A 22,014-nucleotide genomic window follows, 5' to 3' on the forward strand; every position below is an offset into this window, starting at 1 on the left:
TGCGTTAGCATTCTCCATTATAAAATGAATATTCCTGAGCATTTCTTGCATATTATCGTTGTCCCCTGGCGTACGCAGGTTTATGAACACTAAAATTTTATATCTATGCTTAATTCGTCTAATGGAAACATTTTGGTTCATTAAATGCGCCTTCTACTTTCGCCCAAAACCTCTAGAATCTCGTCAGAGCTACAAGTAACGCCGTAAAGATAAGTGGACACCTACACCAGTTTTAAGACTGTTGCAGCGGCGATAAAGCGCTGTAAGACATAAGCTGCTGCATATTTTTTGCCTTAACATGCATTACAAGGATAGTTTGCACCAGTACAGCTTTTAACTGGTGTGCTGTAGCCGAGATAGAAGAGTCCAACGAGAGCAAATATAAAATTTATGGTAGACCCTTCCAGTCCTTGAGGATCAAGCACTTCAAGGTGGCAGGATTGGATTGAGAATAATTTTTGTACAAAGCGAAATTGTACGTCAGGAACACTTGCTTTAATTATTTGAGTTAGGCGGGTCCTCCATAAAAGTTCTGCAATTAGTTTTACTCTTTATTACTCAATTTTTAATTTACGATTATTTTAGAGAGTATTTTATTTGGGTTTTATTTAGCAACGTCGCCATTCATTTTTGGGAGCACGGAATTTGCAGAATAAAAAGGAAATAAAACACCTTTCCGGGTCTTGCCGGAGCTTTCTTTGCATGATTGCCAAGCGAAAAATGTTGTTTTGTAAAGAGGAACCGAGTGGGAGGGTTAAAAGCTGCCTGTGAGAAAGATACAAACAGTTTGGGTAAAATAGTAACAAGGTGAATAAAGGGAATAAAGCAAAGGAGCAACTTTTAACTGAGAAGAATATGTCACATAAACAGAAATGGTTGGACAAATATCTGCAATGGATAATAATGACAAGATGTGTTTTAGACGGGTGAGTAAAGAGAAGAAGAGATCAGAGAAGAAAAGAATAAAGTGCAGGGCATATCGAGAAAGAAATGTACAATGAAAAACGTTGCATCGACGAGACAAAAGGACTGGAAAACGGTGTAATAAAGTGACAAACTGTGAAGTTGTAGCAATTTTAGTTCTCAGCTTCAATTTTTCATTAGAAATTTCAGTTATTCATCCACTCTGTCCGCTTTTAACTTACTCATATGAGAGCGCCCCTTTTCATTTCGAGCAATTAAAATTGTTGATGTCAAGCTGGACCGTCCGAGCGTTCGATCTCTTTTGTTCGTTTGAAAACCGCCTCCAGCCTTCACAGATTTATGTATAAATCGCCCCTGCAAAAATTCCCGACTGGCTGCATGTACAACATTTTGCAGTAATTTCCGCACGTGTTTAAAACAGGTCACCTCTTCGTAATAACATTTCCAATACTTTAACATGATGAATGATGAATGATTGTGCAAGTTTTTTGATAACAAATCCGCCACTGAACATTTCCTACATTCCGATCAATAATAAACACGAAACAGGAGGCAAACCTGTTGGCGCACGGAGTTTCGTGATGGTGGCAATAATGAAAGCGATTTCTTCACGGAAACGTAGAGCGCATCAGCCAGAGCTAATTGAGATGACAGAAATAATTTAATAGTACGGCTATAGCTAAACAGTTCTCGCTTTAGGTGACGCTCGATTTAGCTCGAGTAGGCAATAAATGCTTAACTGTTAACTATTAAGGAGATTGTTATTAACTGCTGCCGTGATTAACGCGTCCCACGAAAGCTTCTTGCGTATGAAAATGTGAAAAAAGATGAGAGAGTAAAACGAGGAAGTGCTTAACGACAGAAAGGCGAGAAAATGTTGTGTTTTTAGAGCAACACAAAACAAATTCAAATAAGATGTTGAAATTGCGAAGAGAATTTAGGCAATTCTCAATACACACGTGTATTACCTGTTGCCTGTATTGAAGGGGTTAATATAAAATGACATTTTTTCTTTTGTGTTTGTTTTTGTTAATGTGTTTTTTCATAGCTTGTTCTTTGTTTTTGTTGGAGTTCACACCGGCGCAGAGTTTGGTTTTGATCAATAGGAAACAATAAAGAGAGAAGTATGTGGTTGAACAAGGAACCATTCGTCGAAACGGCTGTAATAACGAAAGTGATTTCTTCGCTAATGTAACGTATAAAACGAAGTTAATTGACATGACGGCAATAATTTAATAGTAGCAGTGGCAGTCAAACAGTTTCTCGCTCGGGGATCCACTCAATTAGGTCTGAGTGGGCGATAAATGTTTGATAGTTGGCAGTAACAGAAGTAATTATTAACATGTAGGTGCGATTAACACATTGGATTCGGGGAGAGAGTTCTTTTGAGTGTTTACAAGCTGACGGGCGACCGGAGGCGTGCATTTTATTTTCGGGTGAAATTATGAGGCAGCAATAGTGAAAACGGGCATAAAACAGAAGCTGATGTCGTCGGTGAAGTGGTTCCCCGGGTAGAGCAGGAATAAAATGAACCGACACCGTAAAGATTCATTGTGGGTCGTGTAAAAGAAAAGTCGTGTAGCTTTGCGTGAGCTATTGCGTTAAACCTAAGAATTTTTATCGACGGGCCCACCTACGCGAGAAAGGAGATTTTCCCGGGAGTGCTCCGCAACTTTTTACTTTTTTAAAGAACTATTCTCCCAACTAATCCCGCGTGTGATGGCAGATCTTTTAATCAATATTCTTTGAAGTGCTTAAAGTTTGTAGTGGCTGTTCCCCGGCGTGCATTATTCAGGATGTAAGCTCCTTAAATGAAATACTGCTTGACAGTAGTCGCACAAATGGCAAGTTATAATCCCTCAAAGTTGTAGGTCTCAATTAGACATCAAGGACTCGGCTGATACGTCCAGTTTAACTATGGCAGCCGCGGCTCCCGGCGCTTATAATATCCGAAACTTGGACCAAATTATCGATCATGACGGGTCTCGCTCTTGTTCGGACAAGCAGTCATACAATCATTGTATTAATTAGTGCAGACCCTTTCTCGGTCTCGAATGCCGCCATTCCGGGGAACGGCGCTTCACACTATCGGCCAGATTTACGTTTAAACATGTTAATGGAAACTTTGTTAGTGGCCTGCATTAGAGGATCATGTGACCTAGACGAGATTTTATCGCGTAGTTACAGAACTCTATTAAACCGAGGGCTGGCGTGCGTTATGGAAAAACTTTACAACTTATTTAACAAGATCTAACACTGCCAGGCCACAACACGGCGCTTATCCTCTGACACGCGGGCACCATTGCGAGCTTTGCACAACCAATATGTCTAGACACAACATGAAGGATTATCAACGCTTGCGTGATCCACATAAAGTAAAACTCACAACATACAATCTACTTTACTTCTTATACCGTATGCAACAAATCTAGACTATGAACAATCAGTTAGGCTTACAAAGAGAGCGAATATGTCTTATGTACCTCCCGCAAGAATTATTGAGACAACATGCTTCATAATTGAGAAATTTTCTTTTCGCATTGTACATTTATGTAGTTGCAATACCTGTCACTCTTAATTTTCAACAAATTTTATACATTTCTTGCGCAACGAAAGAATGCTTCGGAAAGTTTCGTTCTGCTTTTAGCAATGAAAAACCTTCTGAAAGAGCTGTTCAGAAGCAGTAGAATTAATTTGTTCGATATCTCCCTAGAAAGTGAGTCAGTATCTGGGAGTCAGTGCATACCTAATTAATACTAAATGCTCCCAAAAAGTGAAAAAATAAACACTTCATCTCGTATCTATCTCGCAACAAATAAGACACCTTCGAGAAGCCTCAGGAGTAAAATTATTAGAACGCCCACGTTATTCTCATGAAGTGGCAACTTGTGAAGTGAAATTACTATTTTGATGATTGGTTTGAAATTGTGAAGGCACCACCGGATTACAACTCTGATCAGCTGTTTAAATCTAACCTCACTTTTTGCGTGTTTTTAGTATGCAGTTTAAAAAATCAGTCTTTTTGAAGACAAGTGGTTGAGCTATTTAAATCTAACCTCATTTTTTTGCATTATTTGTGTTTTTACTCTGCAGACTGACGAGTGGTGCGTTTCCAATCGACTCTTCAACCCCAACTTCGAGGAGAAATTTAAATGAACCCCCGACAGCTAGTTTTATTAACCCAGCTCTACCATTAACAACAGTATTTCTTTTTTAAGATGTTCTCGTTTTGCTCAACGATATTTTCGTTGACAGTAAATTTTGAATATCTCCTCATAAAAATGTTATTTGTTGTCTGCGCAACAATACCCCGGCCGTAGTGCCGAGATTAAACGATTATACTTACAATTTTTTGTTAAGTACCACGCTACTACATTGTTCATATCTTGGCGACGTAAAAGACGTGGATGGTTCTTGTTTAGGGATTGTTGTAAATTCATATCAGATTTTCCTCCAGCTAGATGTCTTTTTATCATCCACCACTTCATAAACGTGGCCTCGAGGATAGTCCATATCGATGCGGACGCTGTCCATAAATTCATAGTTTTTCAGAACACCGAGAGCAGTTTGTGACCCCATCGAATGTTGAATATTACTTACGTGAGCGGAAATTTATTCAGGAGTTTTATGCCCGACTGCATCAAACTGCATCAATTTTTATATTCCCGTCCTTTTGGAATGTGCAATTTCCTCGCTGCAACGTTGTCTTTGAGACCGATCTGTCTCGCTTTTCGTGCTATATTCTCTTGAAATTTTAATTGACGTGCGACTTGTTTGTCTGGCTTATTTTTGTCTGCGCACCGAAATGGAGATTTTAAAGTGGGCAAGTCGGATATTAGAAAAGTAATTGACAAATATTTTCCAAGAAATTCGTTCAGTGGTTTATGTTGGGTTAGTTTGCGCATAAAATATTTTTCCATCTCTAATGCAGCTTTAATAGAGAAGCCAAAGTTCCGAAGCTCGTCGGACTATACTATAAGCTCATTATTTTGCATGGCAGCATCTTGATAATTTATGAAAACACTTATTATTGAACTTTGCAAACTATCTGAAGCGTCTGGATATAACGAACGCTTTGGGTGTATGCTTAGCCTTGAAGTGCAGCTTTTAAGCGTCTCACATCGGGACATTTTAATAATTCCCACGAACACGACGACAATAGTGGAGTGCTCGTTTCGTGCAAGAAAACTAAAAAGCTCTGCTCCTGAATCGATCTAGTTATACGACGGCATGTATATGCAAATTAAAAGCTCGTTCTTTCTCCATATTTGGCATGCACGTTGGTGCATTTAAAGGAATTCACGTCGTGAACAGGAGACGCCGGCGACTGTGCTTTTATGCTTTAACGAAACTGTAATTCGGTTTGTAGACGTCAAAACTGGATGTAATTTGTCGAGAGTGATTACGTTATAAAGCAGTTGCACAGAAAGCTGCACTCAACTTGCGCCGACATCCAGAACCAACAAACTGTGATGTGCTCGGTCGACACCGAAAGTTTGGAGCTTTCTCGATCTAATTAAGGTTTATCCTAATGAGGCCCTCGATCATCGCCTTAATTAAGTCGCGAGTTTTCGCTGAAGTCGCGACGAAAAAGTGCGGGATAATTGCCAGGAGTGAACCGCCAGATTCCATATTTTATGCAGGTATGAGTCCTGATCCTGGCGAAGTTTGCGGTGATCCCGAAAACAAAGGGTTCGGCAGAGTGCCAGATCGATCGCGGCTAGCATACCGAATAGTTTTAACTTCCGACTCAGTTGACCGCTTTTTATTTGTTACAGTGCCACCGACTGGTGTCCAAGTGACTGATGACCTCAACGTCGTGAAAAATGGCATCACGACAGCGTACGCCGAAGGAGCCAGCTTGACGCTCACCTGCACCGCCACCGGAGGCAAACCCCTGGCCAAAGTAAGTCGCATATTCCTTAATTGCCCACAAAAATATTTTTGCGGCCCCAAAAATTTATTGCAACATTGAAGTATTAATTTATTCATAAAATTATTAAATACAAAGACTGTATGTACCAGATGGAAACCACACATTAATAACAAATTATTATTAATATAAGATTGTTATCCAGTCCATGCAGAACTTGGCTACAATAAAACATTCCTACATTCTACCACAATGTTTATGTTTGAAAAGAAATGCTCACATGTTTTTTTGGAATATCTGAGTATTGAGTATGTATGTACAAAGTGATCAAAAATAAAACAAATCAGAGCAGGCGTTGCAAATTATCGGTCATGTCGTAGCGGAATCATATGCAAATAATGTTCAATGCATGGGCGTAGACAATTTGTGGTCTCAAACGCTACTTTATAAATTTATAATAAATCATATCTCATGAATTTTAGAGGTTGGAATTATAATAGTGTATTTTGTTATTATTCTACCGGGTATCAACCACCAAACCTGGCCATAGGCACATTACACATATTAAAATAATATATGAGTTGCTATGAAACATATTATTGTTTCGTCAAATTTGCCCAATAATTGAGCATAATACTGCTCTTTGTTCGTTCTTCCCTTTTCCAAATTTCAAAAGTATTTCTACTTTCTACGTTACCTACATCAAAAGTTTCCTGATGGCATTGTTTGTACGGATGATAATTATAGCTGTCAATATGACATTACACAATAATATATTTCATAGCAACTCATATTTTATTTTAATATGTGTAATGTGCCTATGGCCAGGTTTGGTGGTTGATACCCGGTATAGGAATCTGCTAATGGAGAAAATTTATAAAAATAACAACAGCAACACTTTGATTTACTAGCTTTATTGCCAAACGCGACGCCACTGGTAAGCAGATTTTTTGGTGAAATGTCGTACAAACGTCAGTTTTAAAGCAACGGTATTGATGTTAACCTTGAAAATAGTTTTCAATTTGGACAAAGTTTACGGACGTTTCCTGTAATCATAAGCAACAAGTAATTATCCCAGAATAGGTGGCAAAATGAGTTTTACCATTGAAGATAAAGCATTAATTATTAATAATACATTTTTCGAGAGCTAGGCAACCAATAAAACGACTATGTATAGCAAGTATACATATGTGTACGATTAAGCTAAGAGAGACGTTTCAATAAAACAAAAGATGAGGCAGCACTTTTGATTTATTTTCTTGTTGATTACTCTGTATTTGAAATATTGTTCATTTAATAATATTATTTATAATGTTCATAATTTTAATTCTAAAGGAGATTTTTTGCTACCACTACCTAGTAATAATTTACTTGTAGTAAACTAATTTATTTTGACGTTTATACATCCAGTTTCAAAAATATAAACATACTCGTAAATGGAAATTTTGCTTATTTTCTGATTTATAATAAATTCCGAATTTTTATTATTTTTTAGTTGATAAAAAATGATTTATTATCTTATCAAACTTTATGGGAGACGTGAGCTGTGAACCATTGTGTATGTATGTTTATAATACTTATTCATTAGTTATAATGACTTTTATACCGGGCGTCCGATGGATAAATTCAGATGTACATATTTATTTTGTGTATTTTTTACGTTATAAATTAGAAATTTTAAGATGTGAGTAATCAATTAGTGACGTAACTTAGTATTATTGCCACGTCACGTCACCGTAACCACCTCCATTTCCAAATTTTAAATGTCACCCGACATTTTTAGTTACGGTTCTGAAAGAGGACATCTTTTTTAGTACGTCTGCAAAAAAATGTTAGATAATAAAGGAAACTGTTTGAGACTTTGATGTTTAAAAAGTTGGATATTTTTGTCGATTAGAAAAATCAAGTTGGGCAGAAAATTTTCAAAATGAATAAAAATTTTAATTTGAGAATCCATTGTACAGGGTTATTATAAATGATTGTAATCCAAGTAGGCGTAAAAACTGAGTGTAAAATTTATGGTGAGAGCGACAAAAATTGACAGTTCACATGAAAGCGCCACGCCCAACTTCGACTACAATCATTTGTAATAACCCTGCATTATTGTTTAAGTACACTAAGCGATGATCATTTTATTTTGATTAATTCCCATGTACATCAAACGTGCGTGTTCAGTCAATCAGAGCGCTTGCTTTCATCCAATCAAAAATGTTTACGCGGTAAAAACGTCCTACTACACTGTCATGTGTCAAAAGTTATTAAAATTGCATGCTACTCCTGTCAAATTCTCAAATTGTTTTTAATAATTTTGTTTTTAATAACTGTATTATAAATAAATAATTACCTAACGTTAATAAAGTTTGTATTCTGGAATTAATCTTGCCAAAAATAACACGACCTAATTTTTAATATCTGATAAATTTCCTAATTTTCATTTAAACATTTTTGCTTTAGACAATTTTATTGTTGATATTTAGGTATTTTTATTCAAAGGTTAAACCCTCGAGCTAAAGCTCTGTCAAAATATTTTTTCTCAAATGCGAACACATACTTTTTTGTAATTCTAATAGAAAATTTTATTCTGAAATGTTCAATAAACTTTTTAATTCTCTATAAACTGTTTAATTATAAAAACAGTTTAATTATGAGTCCACTAGTGTTTTATAGATCCCATAATATATTCAAAATCGGCATTATTATGACTTCATAATAAACAGGTTTTGGATAAACAACAAGTTTATTGCTGTATATCACAATGTAAGCTTCAGTGTTGCAGGTGCATTACATCTCTGTCTTTGCTAAGTCTGCAATCCAATATATCATATAATTATTTATGTTGTGATCCATTAAGGATTTAACTGCATTATAGTTAACGCTTTGGTTCTATTAATATAAAATTGTTGAGACTATGCTTATCGGATTTGATAGTTTAAACTAGGAATTATAACCAGTTACGGTTTCCAATGCTTACTCAAATCAGTGACATAAGATACGATGCTTACTCAATGCATCACCCTACCTCTGTACACTTTTTTTGGTTAGGTTTTTAGTTAGGTAATTTAAAATAAAATGTCTCCACATCGCCATAGATTTATCTTCATTTTTCAGATGCAAAGACTATAAAGTATAAAGCATTCATTACAGAATATTTTTTTAATTTTTTCTTATACCAAAAATACCAGCAACATACTTTGAATAACAACTTCCAACCGTATTTCAGCTAATTACGTGAAATAAATAAACAAGTATAACAGGTCTGAAACAGTCTTCATCTTTTTACTGTTGCTCTCAGGTTAAAATAAATAGGTCTGCCAAGTTTCTTGCAAGCAATTCTCCATTTCTTTATCTGCTGTTGCCTCGCTTGTATTCTTTACAGTTTAAGTATCGAGACTTGTAAGCTTTTGAAAGTTTCAGTTTGTTTCTATATGGTTTCGTCTTGTACAACTCCAAGGGTTATTGAAAACATTGTTCGTATTTCTTTCATTTCAATTATTAAATAATTATGTTATGTCCATTTATCTCGCCGTACAAATTAAACCCGTTTTGTTTTAACTGCAAAATGTTTGCGGAATTGAATGTTATGGTTCCGACAAAAGGCATCATTCATATTTAAAATATTGTGCTGAAGCGAAACATGTTTGTTTTTTCAGTCAAACAAATGAACTGAAATACGAGTATAACATAAAGTGTACGTTTTCTTATGAAAATATTTAAATACTTAAGCCCATTCTAATAAATTAACTTAAATTTTAAAGCATGTTAATGCTGAACAAATCAATTAACAACATTTTGATGAAAGTAGAACAAAAAAGTATTTCAACAACATTTCACGTTATATTTTTGTTTGTATCAATTATTGAGTATACAACTATGTAATCATTGCGGTTTTTAAATTTATTTGTTCGTAAATATTTTCATAACGTAATGCAATTAATCACATCAAACATTTATTCAGCTTGACTAATTATTTGTGTTAATCTCTACTTCTGGAGAACTGTTTTTAAAGTCAATAAAAATAAAAAATAAAACATTTATCGGAAAAATAATAAATGTAAATGTGTTTTTTTACACTAAATTAAAGTAATGTATAAACACTTTAATTTTACAGTAACCGTAAAAAGCGTAAATTAACCGTGCGTGCTACCGCACTCCTCCAGAAATTTACAACATCGGTAAATCGCAGCTACCTTAACCTAAATTAAAATGGTGTGTTTTACAATTAGGGAAGCCGAAAAACTATTTATTTTCTAGAGACATTTAAACAACTTCGAAACTAGTGTACCTACTGGAATATAGAACATGTAATGTAGATTATTATACATCTAGGTGTATAATTTAGTATACTCTGAGGTGTAATTTGTAAAGGAGGGCGAAGCTCGAGGTCTACGAAGCACCGAGGGAAAAATAACATTCCCTCCCGAGGTGTAGGTATTTTTTAACGACACAAGCAAGATTAAAAACGAAAAAGTAGTGTTTTAAAACCAGATTTATTGACATTTCAATTGTCATTTACAAATTTTTAAATTATTTGATAAAATTCCTTGACAATCGTGAAAGTTTATACAGAGTTTGTTTAAGGCAAAAGATGAAGTTTAGAGAAGAACATGAAGAAGTTACTGTTCTAATTTTGAAATTATAACTTCAATGTACAATTTCTAAGAACTAAACCACCCTAAAAAATTCTTGAAAAATTCTTTACCTAGAAAATAATTTGTTATTTCTGTCACGATTCTTGTACCTCAGAAACTGCATTCTACCCTCGGTCGTGAAAAATGAATCTTCTGAATTCTGATTTGACATACGTCAAATATGTTTTAATCCTTTTATCGTTTCAGATTGCTCGCATTCGAGCCTAATTCTACCCCCACCCCCACATTCCTCCCCTACGCTAAACTGTGTCATCTCCGATCATCTTTAAGGATTTTGTTGTTCACGTAGCGACCGTCATGATTTCCCTGTTTCAGGTTTCTTGGTGGCGCGACGGGGACTTGGTAACCGACGACTCTCAATTCTTCCCCGATCGAAGGAAATCGCAAAGCTTGCTGAAAATCGACAAGCTCACCAGGTCCCACCTCCTCGCCATCTACAGCTGTGAAGTCAGCAACAGCAGACTACAACCCCCTCTGGTAGTCCGCGTCGCCATCGACATGTACCTGAGACCTCTCGAGGTCACGTTACTCGGGAACAACCCCGAATTTAGCGCCGGCAAGCGCTACAATATTACGTGCAGGTGCAGGGGATCCAGACCACCCGCTATCATCACTTGGTGGAAGGTAAGGATCGTTTCTTATTTGAATTTCCCGAGCAACGTCTCTTGTTGCGGATTGTAAGCACTAATAACGGGAGCGCTAATACAGCGTCTTGTTTACTTTGACGAGGGAATGTCTTATAAAAAAAATAATGAGATTTTGGTTTTTGTCCAGGACAAAACACACGTAAACATGTGTCTTTATCTATTGTGAAGGAACTGACATGTGCAGTGCAATTTAATTTTGCGGGAGACAGCCACTTGGTTACATCTCTGTTGTGTTTTTTGTGAATAATGCCAACAACAAAAGAATGGTGCAGTCCAATTTATTTATTCCTACTAGAAAATGACGCAGCACAGGTATTAAATCCACAACAAAACACGTTAACGAAGATTACAAATACATTTAATCCACCCCTGAATCTTTCCTTTGCTAAAGCAGCAAAAAATTACATCAGAAAGGACTATCTCACTGTTCTCTTTACGCAAGCTATTAGGCTGAATTTTATCTTGACTTTTCTTAATTAAAACTCATATTTAAAGATTCTTGCCAAAACAAAGACGAGGACGATATGCCTCAGAGAATGTAAGATATTGGTCAGGTGTTTATAAGTTTCAGTAATATAAACTCCGGGATTACTTCATTTATTTCATTAACATGTACGATGAGGAAAATGTTTTTACAAAAACGATCTTGGCAAATAAGGTAGCGTCCTATAAAAGTTATAATAGAGCTTTCGCGAAAGCTATTAAATAAGTTGGTTTAAAATATTAGTGTATTATACCGACAGAATAAAAATGAATATTACAAAGCAGATAATTGCCAACAACTCGTATCTCTTAATTATTGTAAAATATGATACATCCTATAGATACGAATTCATTGCAAATTAACTGGAGAATAATTTAGAATGGAATAACCACCAAAATTACAAATTGGTTAAAGCTCGTTTCAAAATCGCTCAGTTTTTATTGGACAAATAATCGGTAACAAGTAACCAATAATATCGCGTGTTCATTTAAATCTCCGGTCAAAGTTAGTGTTGAAGAGTCGATTGTGAACGCACCACTCGTGCAAAAACACAAACAACTCAAAAATTGAGGTAAGATTTAAACAGCTGATGCGTTCACAATCGACTGTTCAACGCCAACTTTGTCCGGAAATTTAAATAAACACCCGAAATAATATAAACCAATTTTGCGCTGTAGTAAGACGAGGAAGTAAAAAGCAGCAGATCCCGTGATTGGTTTTTCGGACAACTAATTTTTTATTTTAAAATGATTCTATAACCAAGAAAATAAATAAAAATCAAACAAATTTCGCAACATATTTGACATTCACTCAATCTTCCATAAAATTCTTCCTTTTATTGAAAAATAAAAGTTAGAGTGGTGTAAAAATAAAAATTTAACGTTGGGCAAAGTTTATGGAATTTAAATTTTGTGGGAAATAAAAAAAAACAACAAAAACATTCCTATTGATTGATTTGGCAGTTGTAAAATCATCGATCAGTTTTGAGACGTTCTGTTAGCTCCTATTCACTTAAATGTAGGTCTAATATCGGGTGTTCAATTATATTTATCCTCAAAGTTGGCGTTGAAGAGTCGATTGTGAACGCACCACGGATTACAGATCCGGATCAGCTGTTTAAATCTAACCTCACTTTTTGCGTTGTTTGTGTTTTTACACTGCAGACTGACGAGTGGTGCGTTCACAATCGACTCTTCAACGCCAACTTTGAGAATAAATTTAAATGAACACCCGATACATTGTTTGTCTGTTGCATTCTTCATTAAATTCCTTATTTGTTTTTTATTGCAAGTATTTTTCAAGACCTTTAAAATAATAATAATTAATTAAAGACTGCGAAATAAAATGAATAAATAATAGTTATTTTCATATCAGTCAGATCACTTTTAAGATATGAGGCCTAAGTTTCAAGCACGAGGCGTCAGCCGAGTGATGCAAAACAGGCCAAATGCCTGAAAACTGACAGCGCACGAATAATAAACTGAAAAGTTTGTATATTTAGTTATGTATCTGGGGAAAAGAACACGAAAAAAAAAATTATATGTGTAACATATTGGAAATAGCATTATAGGACGTTTTAGTGCACATATTATTTTTTGTGGGAAATTTAGGATATAAAATAAAAAGAGGATCATAAAATAAATATAAAACGGAAATATTAGGCAAAATATAAATATTTTTAAAATAATGTTCATTATTTAATGAAGATAAATTATAATTAATTCATAATAATCTTCACATTTTTAAATCATTTAGTTTAGGGTTATGGAAAAAACAAAATATTTTAATTTGTTTATCAAATAGCAAATTGCATAATGATTTTAACAATCATGACCAAATTACTAATCCTTAAACAATCTATTGGGAAACATAAAAGATAATTATTCAAACAATATATTATTCCTCCACTATTACGAGGGTGGTTCATCATTTATTAATTATTATTCTTGATATGCACGAAAGATTGAGGAAAAACAATTTCATTCCAACACATACAGGTGTCCCAAAATTGGCGTACAAACTACTTACTACCTTATCGAGGATGCTTAAATGTACATGAAAAAAATATATTTTTTTTATTATTATTATTAACAGTAATACAATGTAAACAAAGATATATTCGTACATCATTACCTTGCAATGTTACCGTAGTGGATTTAAAATATTTTTTTCGATTTCCAAAGCTTCTAAATTCTCTATTATGCAGGATTAAATATTGGTAGTGAGTGATCTTGTACTTTGTGATAATATGTACGATAAGAGGTAGCTGTCATGACAATTTCATACATATATTTCAAAATAATTGACGTGTTAAGTGCCACTTTCAAAGACCGCCAAATCAGTAAATAAGTCCAATAGAATTTTTTTAACATTTTTCTGACGTTTACGATAATCTCTTCTACACCGTAGTGCACCGTTAGTACGCCATTTTTAGGACACCCTGTAACTAAGACACCGATATTTTTACTAGTTATTACAACGTTTCGATTTCCTCAAAAAGAAATTCTTTCGTTTATGCCTTGACCCAATCATTTATCTCCGTCATCATTGCTTCATTCTCCGGAAATAAACAGTAATCAGTTTATTTGGCAAATAGGTGAGCTTCTCCAATATTTGGAAATCGGCATTAATTAATCGAACCAGAGCGTTGCTTTGACGGCACAGCAGACCAACAAAAATGTTCCCCTTTTCTCATTTCCTTGTATCGCATACGTAGGAAATAAATTTCGCATAATATCCCCCGTTACATTCCATCTGCGTGACAAATTCTCAATCAAAAGCACTTCATCGGAATCCCACACCCCTTATCATAACTTTACCTGTTGAGGTGGTTGCACGAAATGTTCCAGGAACCTGTGAATTCTTACTTCTTCACTTCGTATTTTGGCGTTTCAGTTTTGAATCAAAGACATGATTTCAAATTTCGTCCACTAGAAATATTTCAACTAATCCTACAAAGAAGCAACAAATGCAGTTCAATACTCAACCAGACTAATTGTAAAACTCATTTTATGATGCTGCGTTTTAACAGAAACAATGGTACTCTTCCTCAGTTCTTGCTTTGTAAGAAGCGATTCCATTACATCCGCTTTTGCAAATCAACATAAATAACAACGCTTTTTCGGTGTAATTTGAAATAAGTGAAGTAGATGTCGGGGTATTACTTTTCCATGGAAATTCTGGGAATTTGTTTCGACAGAGGAGCATCAAATATGCAACGTTCGTAGAAAAAGAGTGCAATTCCTCCATTTAAATTTGAGATCTCCAGTGAATTCGAGTCCGGGAAGGGCAGGCGAAAACGAATCTTTTCCGCTCCACGCTTGTAAACAAAACACACAAAATGCATATAATCCCGGCTCGAACTTGTTTCAATATTAAAAAGAATAAAGATCAGCGATAAGATTAAACGGGGCTCGAGATGATTTCTCGTGGCCCTGTGTATATAAAATTTCAGTGTCTTAATAAAACGCGCGGCAATATTGCTCGCAATAACTTTACACGAATTCCCAAAAAAAGTGAGCGTGCCTTTCGAGTGAAATGTAAATTTGACAAGTGGGCAGATAAGAAGGATGAAATAACGACATTTTTATGGTAACAAGGGATATTTAATATGTATTATTTACGGATTCCTGTTTTTACGTGGTACTGATAACGCGCCCCTTACTTTTAATGTTACAACCAGATTATGAATTGCTTTCCGTCCCAATGATTACGTAATTTATGTACGCACACTCACACCCGCGCCGAATTCGCAATTTTTTAATGCATGCAACGAAAAAATTCAACAAAAACTCGTGCTGGCACAGTTACAGAAGCGGCGAAATTATTAAAGCTCTGAGCTTTCCTGCTTGAATTATTTATTCACTCTGGTAAAATGTTACTTGAATGGACGCAAATTCAAAGCGGATCACTGCGAAATTCGCGAATATGTCTTAAATTATCTGTGAAATTGTCGTGAAAGCTATCGAGCGTTGGGCGCGAGTCGAAAAGGAAGCTTTGAGCAACCGACAGGTGCTTAATGTATCAGCTTGAGAAACATAACAATTTGGTTGTGCAATACAACGGTCGAACTTATCCCAGTCCGGTTCCTGATTCTGCAAAGTTTTATGTATTCCATAAATTTTTCGGGGGGGCTTTAATCTCGTTTTGTCGAACAAAAAAATTGATGAAGTCGTTCACTTCGGGTACCCTTGAATTATGAAAGTTTGGTGGAGTTTAATTTTTCACTTATACATTATTGATAGCGAACGCCATTTGCGATCTGGCTTAAGCGAATTCTCGATTCTACAACTTTCTGAAGCTTCCACATCTGTGGGCAATTTACAAAAATTTAACAAGCAGTCAATATCCAGCAATAATAAATTTATTAAGAAAATAATTATACTGGGATTTCTTCTTTGGATATATTTTTATTAATCATTCCATCCGCGATAAAACGTTTATGGGAGCAACACAGGAAGTACCTCCAAAGCTCCAAATATTACGCTTTTAGCTTTAGCAATCATTGATATCCAAATTGGCAAACGATATCAATCATTCATAAAGTCAGGCAAAAGTCTACACTAATACCATTTCGTTTTCTTAGATTAACTTACAAAGAAAGATTTGCATCTATTTCACTTACAATTCAGGCATACATGATCATGACAGTTTTTTTTTTTGGTTCGTACAAAGTTTTATGGAGAAGCTTTTTAAACTCCGGTGTCCTGTTCAATTGTGAATTCCAAGGTTGTCCTATTGAAAATGTATTTTATTGTTTACATAATCTAGAAGAAACACGATAATAATTAAAAATTTACTAACGATTATTTGGGACGTTCGCGATTTTCCCGCCAGCGCTAATCTTACGCATGCGCTACTCACTTCCGTTTCATGTTTGATTTCCGTCAAGGTTATTCGGATTCACTAGTCTCGCTAAAGGAGTTTCACTTCAAAAACGTGTATGAGTTTAATGGTTAACTAGATATACTTACCACTTTTTGACCACATAATATGGAAGATGTTTTAAAAATTAAAAATTTTAAACTTGAAGAAAATATATTTGACTGATTGTTAACATTTTCATCATTTTTGAGTGTTAATTTTATTCAAAACAGTGGTAGTTATTTAGTAGTAAAGATTATGTACTTAAGTAACAATTAAGTACTTTGGCGCAAATAAAAAATCTGCAGATCTGGATAATGGAAAAAAGGTGTTTTATTGGATGTAAAACTTTTGATGATATTGAACATAAAGACTGTTGTTATGTTATGTTTGTTGTTCTTCCACAAACCACAATCACAATTATTGTCCATTATTCTTACAACTGAGCGACTTCCTCTATTATTACATGTTCACGTTCAGTCTTCTGTGCACTTTATTATCTGAATATGATCCAGCGCTGGTCACGAGTTGTTAACTTTCAGAATAAATTATATTTTGTAGCATATGACAAAAATTATATCTGGTTTTTAAGTGTTTATATCTCGGCACAAGTATTTTTAAAGAAAAATGTGTGTAGTTTATTAAAAATATATTTTTAAACCGACAACGTTCGGTACATTATTGAAAAAGAAACTGAAAGATTTTCAACAGATATTAATAGAGTATTTCACGAATGATAATGATCCCATCGGAATTGAAAATGCAACCCACAATACATTTACAACGCTAACGTGTATATTTTAAATATAGTATTATTTTAAAATGAAATTATGAATCCATGACGGCTTTGCTTCCAATAATTTTATTTGTCACAATTGACATTTACGAAAAAGTTAAAATCGACGATTAAAATGTAGGAAGGAAGGATGAGAAAACATGATCCCGATTTAATGGGAATGTAATAAAAATGCCTCTGCCGTTGCGCGTTTATGCAGACAATAAAGATTTTACCAAAAACTCTTTGTTTTTTTACAATTTCATTTAACCAAGCGAATATGACATTTATGTCAAAATTTACGAAACTGCACAGTTAACTATGTTTCCCATTATTAAAATAAAAAAAAACAAATATCCACATTAGCGTTGTAAATGCATTGTGGGTTGCATTTTCAATTCCGTCGGGCTCATTATTATCACTCGTGAAATACCCTGTATATTAAATTTAATTAAACACGAATCCATCACAATTCCGTTTTTTAGTGTCCATTGTACTGATATAATGAAACCAAAATATGTTGCTATATTTTATTAGTAGTAAATAAAATACAAGCGTCTAGCTATGTATGTTCCTGAAGCGATCCCGGACATAAAAATCAAGAATTTTTAAAAGTGAATGCGAATTTAAAATTCATTTATTCTTAAACTCGTTTCAACCTCCAACGTAAACTTATCTTTCTTTCGCTTTGATGTGTAAACCTTCATCTTCTTCTTTTTACTACAAAATTCCTTTGTCAATCATTGGTAGGACGTCTTGGCAAATACTATGAAAAAAGCTTTGTCCGATTTGAGATAGAAAACGCTCTTCCAATCATCTTTGAATGCAATTTGCTCCATTTTTATTGCGCACGACGCAAACGTGTCTAATTTACTAAAAAAAAGTTATCAAGATATGTTGCAGAAATCGCGAAATTTTGATTGATCCGACTGATCGGAGCGCTGACAATTTCTTGTTTCTTGTTCTCGCCCAAGACATCAAGGGGTTATCAATGGTCTGTAAAATGAACTCGCCATTCTTATTCTCATTGTGTTCCATGTTAAAAACTGCATTAGCGTTTTAATTATATTTTAAATTGGAACTGAAAGTCTCGTTGTTTAATTAACTTTAAAACTACCTAGCTGAAACTGGAATAGGATATTTGAAAAAAATAGGAAAGGCGAATAAAAATTCCGAATGTGGCGTTAATTAAAAATTGGAAAAAGTTGTGCTCCATCGGGGGTCGTCAGTTCGGGGGTCCGCCCCATCCGTGTGGTCCCCCGAGACAACCCGCAATGTTTAAATTTCTGTCTGAATTATTCCATAAGCAGCTAATAAAGGCGTCTTGTGAAAAAGCCAGCGCAAAACACCGAAGGACAAAGCTATCGATTTTCCAATCTAATTCCTGAAAAGAATCCAATCTCAAAAAGTGTCTGTCCGTGCACAGACATCATCATCTTGTGTCTAAACGCTCCCACTTTTTCATATTATGACAAAACGCCGGCCTCAGACGGGTGATAAATAGAGTTTGTGCATTGTTAACGGTGGCGAATTTTTCGCCGACGAGGGGTGCCGCCAATCGATACGCAAGGACCCCATTAATTGTCGGTCATGTATCACAAACATATTTTGCATATTGATAACGCTGGAGGAGTGGGATGATTGGTTTAATATATTGCCAATCTAACAGTCTGCCAATCAGGCGTGACATCGATGCCCTCTGCACTTGAACACGTTGTACATTACGACTTCCCACCGTCGAATCCTCGCCACAAGGATAATCCGTGCTCGTCTCGCCTAATTATTATTTGACAAGTTATCAAAGGTGTTGTTTAACGCGGTCGGGGCGTGGCGAGAGGGATTAATTTTTCGCCGATAGCTCGTCCTTTATGGGGATATTAAGGATGTCGGAATTAATTGCGTGGGTGGTGAATTTCGGCAGCCATCGAAACGGTGCCTGCTCGTGTTTGCTCAATACATTCTCTATTAACACAGATGAGGATATCAGGAGCTGGGACTGGTCTTGAGACTGTCTAAATAAGGAGCCCGGTAATTGCGTTAAATGTTTGATGGTGGTATAGTCAATAGAGGATTTGGATCTAAAAATGAAATTATAACGACTGACAGAAAACCTAATTTAACAGGGAAAAGGACACAAGAAAACTGCTTTGGAGATGAACGAAGATAAAAGTTGTGGAAAGAAAAAAAAACAGGAAGATTTTTTGTTTATAAATTTTAGGTTAGCTGTCAACATGCTCTAATTACAACTGTCAGTTTACACTTTAAAAAAGCAAAACGATTGACGGCGGCTTAAATCTAACCTCACTCTTTCCGTTGTCTGTGTTTTTAATCTGCAGTTTGAAAAATCAGTGTTTTTAAGACGAAAGAGAGAAAACGTTTTATACAGCTAGATAAAAGTTGAACGTTTTAAATAATAATCAAAAACAGCAAACATTTACCCGGAAAATTAGTTTCACGGAAGACTAATTAAGAACAAATGTTACGATGGATTACACTTAGCGCAAATAGCAAAAAGCTGTAAATTCTTGCCAACTGCGTCGAAAATGTGTGCACAATCGCAGTAAAAACGATCTCAAAAATAAAAGAGACGTCACGAAGACGAGATCTTCCCGGCTTAAGTCCCGACATAGTTATCGAGACATGTAATTAGCGTTTATGGAGAACGCGAGTTGCGGAAGAAAAAACAACAATACGTTGAATATAAGAAATTTCCCAAAGCATAAAACCCATTTGTAAAATAAATAAATCAAATTTAAAGGTGCTTACGGCGAAAAAGTAGCGCGGACGCGAATTCCGGCATGTTTAAATTCCAGCTAATTTAAAGTAATTTGGAGGAATTCATTTGGACGTTTTCCTTAATGCGTTTCGTCTCGAGGCAATTACACTTAATCTTGCGTTTCAATTTGTTTGTGCTGAAATTAAAACGTAAGTCGGTGGCGGCAATTCGAAAAGTAATCCGTCATGCAGTGCGTGGCGGTGGAACGAATGACGAGGCCGCTATTGTTAAATCGTGGCAGGTGCGTGTGCGCCCCCTCAATTTTATACGGTTTATTGGCAGGCGTTTTATTGAGTTTCTTGCACACGAAAAATGAGTACATTAAACTCGAGCATTGGGCCTGTTATAAAATTCCACACAAAAGAGGCCATGTGCCGAAATCTTTTGCTTTGAGAATGGCGCCATTATTACGGCGAAAACGCGTCATTTATTTTTTTAATAAAATTTTGGTTAAGGCGCCTTTCATTCGAGAACTGTGCCCTTTCAAATGATTACTTGGCCTCGGCCATTATTAAAAAAACTTTCACAATTTGCTCTTCTTTAGCCGAAGTGGTGTCTTTCGCGTATTAGCGCACGGATTAACAACATTTTATTGCCGCAGCGCTCAACAGTTCGGATAATCTCCGACCGACTAATGTTTAATCAGAAACTTTCTGAGTATTTGTTCTTTTATGTTCCTTCGTTTTGCTACATTCGATTGCTTTGTCTCATATTTGACGCTGACGAATTTTTTTGCATTTATTAACTTCAAATTCTGACAACTCTATAAAAAGTAGGTATAAATAGCATGAATAATTTAAGTCTCCCACCAAATATTCTGAAAAGTCTGTCGACATAAAACGCACTGAGGTAATCAAGCGAATGTGGCGTGATATCCTTATGTAGTAGGTACTGTGTTAGAAAATAATACAAGGAAATAGGTATTCTTTTTAGTTTTAAGGGCAGGATGTCAATGATTGTTAGAATTGAAGATTTTATCTTATTTATTAAATGGAATTCTGGAAGCTGTAGATATCATCTACACTCTAAGCATAAATATTTCAGATAAAAAATATTGCTTTTATTCAAAAATCCTGTACACAATATAACAACAGATTCTATTGTTCACAAAATATACAAACATAATACTTTTAATTTAATTATGTGTGGAATTCTATACATGGTATTTCACGAGTGGTAATGAGCCCGAGGTAATTGAAAATGCAACCCACAATACAAAAAAAGCTGGATATTTAATTTCAATATTCAGCTTTTTTTGGAAATGTATTGTGGGTTGCATTTTCAATTACCTCTGGCTCATTATCACCCGTAAAATGCCCGGTATATTATAATACGACAGTCTCCTTTATCAATTTCAATACATCAATGTTTCCTCATCTCTAATAAAAGTTGTTACATCTTTTTTTCATCCTGTTGCAGAACCTTTCCAACGTTGACCGTATTACTAAGTGCGGTTTCACGTACACATTAAGCTAGTTTCTTCAGAAAAATCATACCTAAGCCTGAACCAGTCCTGAACTTTAAATAGCTCATGGCTTTTTCTTCAGACCTGGATTAAATGTTAACGTTTTCTTAGCTAGAATTTTTTATTGCTAATTCAGTCAAAATGAGAAATATGGTAAGAAAAGTTGTAAAAAAAATCAGTTACCTTGACACAGGTATTACGTGCATGACACAACAGCTGCTGCTAAATCAGAACAATTAAAATAATTACCGAGCTAATCTAATCTCGACAATTAATCATCTCAACCTTGAAATATAATTTTTAATAAAGCAGTCAAGCGAGCAACACAAACCTGGCGTCATAACGACTTGCAAATCCAAAGCTTCATTTTTGAGAAAAATCGCATCTCTAAATTATTCAGATCTACAACTCTAATTGCAAGTTGGAAGTGTTTAGTGCGTTGCCTTGTTCAACTTTAAGTACTTACTTAAGTTAAACTACCTGAAGTTTGAATTATTTAGGCGAAAAGTTTTTTGTGCATGCTCTCGTGGTTTCAGACTTAATTAAGATGAGAATTTG

The 22,014-nt window shown here is 35.2% G+C and overlaps 1 protein-coding gene across 3 annotated transcripts in view; it reads left to right on the top strand.

The window, feature by feature from the left end:
* LOC138123104 (nephrin-like) overlaps positions 1–22,014 on the top strand; it is a 226,327-nt gene that overhangs the window by 101,162 nt on the left and 103,151 nt on the right. For 2 of the 3 annotated variants that reach the window (XM_069037632.1, XM_069037633.1), the window contains exons 3-4: positions 5,703–5,830; positions 10,762–11,070. In XM_069037632.1, coding sequence (XP_068893733.1) covers positions 5,703–5,830; positions 10,762–11,070 — 437 coding nt within the window. Of the gene's footprint in view, positions 1–3,927; positions 5,568–5,702; positions 5,831–10,761; positions 11,071–22,014 lie in introns of those variants that run through there. The other variant, XM_069037634.1, reaches the window with a different exon arrangement.

The sequence above is a fragment of the Tenebrio molitor genome, chromosome 2 (assembly GCF_963966145.1).
Source record: "Tenebrio molitor chromosome 2, icTenMoli1.1, whole genome shotgun sequence".
NCBI classification, from domain to species: Eukaryota; Metazoa; Arthropoda; class Insecta; order Coleoptera; family Tenebrionidae; genus Tenebrio; species Tenebrio molitor.